At 28.4% G+C, this 6,800-nt stretch overlaps 1 protein-coding gene across 1 annotated transcript in view; it reads right to left on the bottom strand.

Moving 5' to 3' along the window:
- LOC106463738 (protein arginine N-methyltransferase 6-like) overlaps positions 1–6,800 on the bottom strand; it is a 46,149-nt gene that overhangs the window by 16,453 nt on the left and 22,896 nt on the right. The window contains exons 6-7 of the mRNA XM_022391314.1: positions 5,239–5,339; positions 2,632–2,679 (exon numbers count right to left, since the gene is read on the bottom strand). Of these exons, the coding sequence (XP_022247022.1) occupies positions 2,632–2,679; positions 5,239–5,339 (149 nt within the window). The remainder of the gene's footprint in view (positions 1–2,631; positions 2,680–5,238; positions 5,340–6,800) is intronic.

Below are 6,800 nucleotides of genomic sequence, written 5' to 3'. Positions count from 1 at the left end.
CAACATAAGAAATTACCATAAATCAAAAAAGGTTTACTGTTATTTAGTTTGGTTCTAAACCTACAAAATCTTCATTGCTTTCACTGTAATTTATTCTTTATTATTTAGGGAGCATTATAAATTGTTATGTTTTTAAAGGAAAAAAAAACTACTATTGTTATAAATAACACATTCAATTGAACTAAACTATGCATGCCTATTTAAATATATTTACACATGGCTTGTGTATATCGTATATATACATATATATTATTCATACCTTCGGTGTATAGGACGCAAGCAGATATTGACATCAAATTTGGGGTAAAAAAGTGTGTCTTATATACCAAAAAATATGGTAACTGTCTATATCTCAGCTTGGAGAAGTCATAAGCTAGTCATTTAAACATGCAATGAAAACTCGTTTACTGTTCTTTTCAACTGTGAAAGTCAATGTTGCTTTAAGTCCATCAGAGGTAAGAATAAAGTGATAAAAGCTTAGCTTGGTGATACTTTCTTGAAGATGTTTATAAAAAACTTACTCCACAATTATATTTCTGATTTTTTACAGCTTGTTTTATCATTTTGTACTCTATTTGAATTATGATTTTGCAAGATGATAAGAAATATTTTTCATGCAACAAGATGATATAAGCTTAATTAAATCTTTTTGCACTCGGCCATATCAAGTTTCATTTTGCTGACAAGGCTGCTGTGTTTAGCTTACTTTAGGCTTTATTGGCCAAAGAAATTGCTTCAATAGTCAAAGAAAGTCACACAAAGAAGTAAAAAATATAAATATAAATGAATATAAAATGGATTATAAACTCATCACTTGTATTAAGTGAAACCTTCTGGTTAACAAAGAAAAAAATCAGCTTGCTGATAACATTGGTGTGGTAAAAAGTTACTTTTATTGGACTTGAGTGATTATAAACACAAGGAGCTAACACAAGTAAAGTCACTAGTAAAACAATATATATCTGAGCATGATGCTAGTGAAATAACATTCATACAAAAAAAAAAGACATTAGCAAAACAACATACACCCAAGCAACACAAGTCAGAACAACCATAAAATTTATAGTTCTACAGGAAAGTTTTATATTAATGTAGAAAAATATAGAAATCAGAAAACAAAATCTTCAACAGAGGTAAGTAATTTACGTTGTCTCTTTTAAAAAACATATTATAAAGAAATCTGTTTTGAATTTTTAAAGCTGTGAATTTATACAATTATCACATATATTTCATATATCCTAGCACAGACAAAAAATAAAACAGCAACATATGTCCTTATGAGACACTACAGAAATAATATATTTACATAAATCTATTTGACATTGGAAAACAAACACACATCTAAACAACACACTTGTAAAACAACAAATTACATCAGATACTAGTAAAGCGAATTGAACTAAATTACTAGTAAAACAGCATATACTGAAACAAGACACTGTGAGATTGCACATTCTGTTTTTATTTGGTTATGGTTTTATTTATCGTTCATTCATTATTCCTTCTATTGTTTAGTTTATCTATGAATTTTTAATTATATTTAAAATGTTAACCCACCTTTTAGATTATCATGTTTATTTGGAGTAAATATGCATGTATTATGAGACTGACATCAGTTTCCCCTAGCAGTAATGTACAGATATCATTAATGTTGCACAGGAGTATGTAAATTAAGATCACATGATTTGTAATCTCATGATCTAACAAGTAAATAAAAACCCTACATTGAAATGTAACAAGTTAGTTCATGAAATACAGCTGAAGAGTTTTATTGCTAATTAATACTTGTTGTTAGTGATCTTGTAGTTTAAATACGATGGAATACTGTTATTTGTCTGGTTCTTTTTTCTTTCCCAATTCCTTTATTTATTTATTGATTGAAATATTTATTATCCTGGATTTATATACTGTATTGTTCATTAACATTAGTTTCAAGTCCTGGCTAGGCACATATTTCTTTACTGTGTTTTGGTTAGTTATCAACTTTGTATTTCAATTGTTTGAAAGTCACACTTTAGATTTCTGTAGTTGTCAAAGTGTAATAAATTTGTTTTTTTTGTTCAACCATGGTTGTAATGGCAAATGACTTTAGACTTACAACACTAGTAAGACAACATAAGTCTAAGCAAGACTAGTAAATCATTAACATGACCCCACTTTTTGGTACATTACACTCTTGAATGAGGTAACTCATTATAGTCATCTACATTATTAAACTTAAACTTGAACTACATATAACTGATGAAGATAAAAAATACTATTTAGGCTACACAAGATTTACATTCCAAAAATGTATGCCTATGAAAGGACTTAGATATCCCAACTTTTCAACATAATTGAAGATATGAATGTCTAAACAAATTACATAAGAGACTCAATAATATTTTTTCATTTATCAAGTACTATTAACAAAATAAAAATAATGTAATATATTTCCTATTCCTACACTGTTTATCAAGACACAAGTTATCTCATCACTTCATGAATAAAAAGTTTTCATAGTATTTCAGTTTGTTCCATTTTCTTAGCTAAAAAAATCAAGTGGATGCAATTTTTCATCATAGTTCTATGGCACAGACATTTTTATAATATCTGTTACATTCAAGAGTAGAAATTACCAACTGGGCTTACCATCCATTCACTGACTATTATGTCCACCTTTTCAGGAAGTGATACCTCCTGTAAAGAAAAATGAACTAAAAAAAAAGCACAAAAGCCACTTACAACAGTATTGTATTTAATATAATTGAAAGTCAAACTAAAACTTTATTTACTTCTTTTTCTTGCTCTGTTTAATTTAACAATAGAATTAAAGTTGTGGGTCTATATTGGCTTTGTGAATACATTTTTTAAAACTATTTATGCATTAATCTGTGCATTGGTCCTTCATTTTTTTTGTTCAGGGTAAAAAAATAATATCAATATTACAATTAATCCAACTAGTTACTGCTGTGGTCCCCATATATATTTTACATAGAATTGAGTGATTTCACCCAACTCTTTTTTTGGTCAGTTTTTTTACACTGAGTGTTGTAACACTCAACAACATAAAATTACTCAATACAACATATTATGTGGATTTTGCTGGTAATGAATGGTAATTGTTTGTGATTCTATATTATTGTAATTTTTTCATGTTCAGATATTTTTATATCAACACTGTCAGTTTCACCACATAATCTTTCTTTTTATCTTTAGGTGTGGTTCTATTTGTAGTCAAGTTATTTTTAATGGTGTCCAGATATTTATATGTGGCTCTAAAGTTATTCTTTCTTAATATTTGGTCAACGAGTTCAATTTTATTTTGTGTTGTAGCCAATATAAAGGGATTTCATAATATTATTGGTTGGTCTATGTCTTCTTGGAAAAAGGCTTTTCTTGCTCTAAGATGGTAATTTTTAATGAAACATTGTGGACAAAGGAATTATTTGAAAATAGCAAATATGTTTTAATTTTGTTCAAGCATTGTTGAATAGCATATTCTATAGGCTATAAGAAAGAAATTAAGAAATAATTAATATTTTAACCTGTTTATAATGGTGGGGTACAACACAAGTAGAGCCCCTTGAAAAAATATTAAAGAACCACATACAAATATCTGAACACTATTAAAAGATAACCTAACTGCAAACAGAACCATACCTGAAAGTAAAAACACGGTATTTATATTATAAAATCCAAATCCTTTGAGAAAGATTATGCAAGTGAAACTGGAAGAACTGTTGACACTAGAATTTTTTAACATAAAAAAATAATATTAAATATGGAAACATAGACAATGTCAATTTTTTCATATAAAAGATTCTGGCCATCAAATCAAGTAGAAATTAACAATAATTCTACACAAAATGGTTAAGTACATAAGTAGAGGAATCTTCGAAAGTTGCTTAATCAAAAGCTTATCTCATTTCAACACCTCTCAAGTTCACTTCAAGCTAAACAGTTTTATGATCACCTGTGTCATTAAGGAACTTTGAAGTTTTGGGATCACAGGTGCACTGTTGACCAGTTTTCTGCTGGAATACATGAGAATGAAGAGGACAAACAAATGTGTCGAAACTAGTTTGATATTTAGTTTTGGATCAGCTTTTTACTTGACTTATAGCTTCTGACTAGCTATCAGATCAACTATTTGTTTGACTTATTTTTTCAACCCAGATTTTTGCTTAACATGATTTTTAAAAGTATGTTATTTGGCCTTCAGTTTTCAGACCAAATATTTAAATTTTTAAACCATATTTTTGTTTCATCTTTATTTTTCCACGCCAACCTTCTGTTTGATTTTTAGTTTTCAGACCAGCCTTTTGTTTGATCTTAGTGTCTCAGAATACTAAATATTGATTTAATTTCCTTCTTGAAAGGTTTTCTTAACTTGACACTACATTTTAGTATCCTTCTTATATATATATATATATATATGTATATATATAAGAAAAACTTACTACGCTTATAAGCTAAATATTTCAAGTTAAAAACTATATTGAATCTTTCAAACTTTCTGATATCTGTTCTAGGGTCTGTAACAGTGCTCCATATATTATATTGATATGTATTGCAATACACCCTGAGGTTTCTTTTGAAAGAGAAAACATACGTTGAAGAACTACTTTAACCATAAATAGGCACTCAGTAAACAAGCAGCCATTTTCTAATTAATTTTAGTACAGTACAACCACACTGGACTTCATGATGCCTAACAATCATCCGCATGTGGTAATATGGGGAAAAAAAAAGGATAACAGTATTGATTTTAAAGTTTGGCAAATTTTTACTAGTCAAACTGACATTTATCATTAAATAATATTCTTTATTATTATAAAGGTGTTAAAGTGAAATTAAACTGGGAGTAAATGATAAATATTTTCCCCTCATATTTTGTGATTTTGCATTTCATACTGTCAGATGTCGAGAAGCTTGGTTTCCACACTTAGTACTGCATAATTAGATTTTATAAATACAAAAGGTCCAGGTGGTAGAGCAGCACAGTTGTAATGCAAACAAAAGATAATAAACATGCTGAAATGTAAGAAAACTACTGGGAATTTTACAAATTCATAAGGCTTTTACATCAAAACAATATTTTGACAATACAATCAGGTATACTTTGGATACTGTACTGTAACTGCAAGTCAGTATATACATTAAATGTATACAGATAAATAATTCATAATAAGTTTTGGTAATTTCTCTAGATCTTAAATCAGATGGCAAAGAATTGATTTTTCTTGTGCATCTTACCTCTACTTTTCCCTGAACTACTACAATTTTCTCTTCCAATCCATTAGCTTTAATTACTTCTCTGGCTACTGCTGCCACACAACTACCCTCAATAGCATATACTACAGATAAATACATTAAAACATGTTTTGGATTAAATGAAAACCTCTCTTTAAATTACCAAAAAAGAACCAAGTCATTATGAAATTACTAATATACATTTACAACCAAAAATTTATTTGACTGAACTTCAACTTGATTATGTTTAGAAACCAGATAATACGGTTTGCAGAAAAAGATTTGAAACTATTGATCCTATGTGACTAAAATTCCAATTCTTTTAGTATAGTTAGATTGTGTTATGTTATGTTTAGAAACTCTTCTGAAAAGGATTTCAAACCACCAATCTCATTTGGCCATAGTGCATCATAGGTTAGTTTGTTGTTTATATACTAGAAAAAAAAATGGAAATACAGTTAAGTATTAAATACTAAAAGTATACTGAAGAAATCCTTCACTATAATGTATCATGGTCTGATGTTAATATAGTAAAAGAAGCAATAAGTGAATACAGTTGTGAAGTATTAAATGTTTCACAATACAGTTTTAGGTTGAATGGTCTCTTTGGATATGCCACAATGTTTAAATTTTCTTTTAACTCCTTGTTGCAATTTTAAGATGTATTAGTGATCAGTTATAATCTACTGCAACTATAACCTACTACTGCAAAAATAAACTTTAACAGTCACCACAATAATCAGTAAAAACTTTGAATTTCTCATCAGATAAACCAATTACAAAAATACATGTAATATACAAGATTTGAAAATATTGCACAGTATTTCACATAAACACTATTTTTTGTACTTTATCTGTTTAACTCTTTTGCACAGTGTACCCTTTTAATCACTTTTCTGTGCAAGTCACTGTGTTACATTCAAAATTTAATTAAACACCTTTACTGTCAATGTATGCGAATGAAATTAATATTATAATGTTTGTTATGATTCAAAGTTTTATGTTATCTAAGTTTTAAGCCCTTTATTTCAAAGAAAACTTTTAAAAAACTTTAAATGTATTGTCACATGATCCATGAGCTATGAAAATTCTCTACTTTGTGTAGATGCATGTCTAGACACTAAGATGTTTACTTAACCTATTGACACATACATTTCAAAGTTCTCTGGATGAATGCAGTTGAAACAAGTAATACATTTTGTAACCTCCTGACTGGTGCCATGTTCACCTTCAAGAGATTTGTTTGAACTTTATAGTCTACATATTGAGGTTACATATACATATATATAATCATTAGAAAGAATTCATTTTACAATATAATCCAATGATTATTATTTTGAAATTGACACACAGGCATCATAGGGTAAATGTAACTGCCTATAGAATTGTTGGCTGTTTGATTGACTATAGCACTTACAGTTGTTTCTTACCTAAATATGTTACAGTTAATTATGTATTATTTATGTTTTAAAATGCACAATTGAAAGGCTTAAACATTTTTTAAATATACATCATACTTTGCATCAGTTCTCAAGGCTTACGATATTCCAATTTTTCCGTAGGGT

The sequence above is a fragment of the Limulus polyphemus genome, unplaced genomic scaffold (assembly GCF_000517525.1).
Source record: "Limulus polyphemus unplaced genomic scaffold, Limulus_polyphemus-2.1.2 Scaffold1472, whole genome shotgun sequence".
NCBI classification, from domain to species: domain Eukaryota; kingdom Metazoa; phylum Arthropoda; class Merostomata; order Xiphosura; family Limulidae; genus Limulus; species Limulus polyphemus.
Note: the sequence above shows the minus strand (reverse complement) of the source record. Positions and strands in the feature narration are given on the sequence as shown.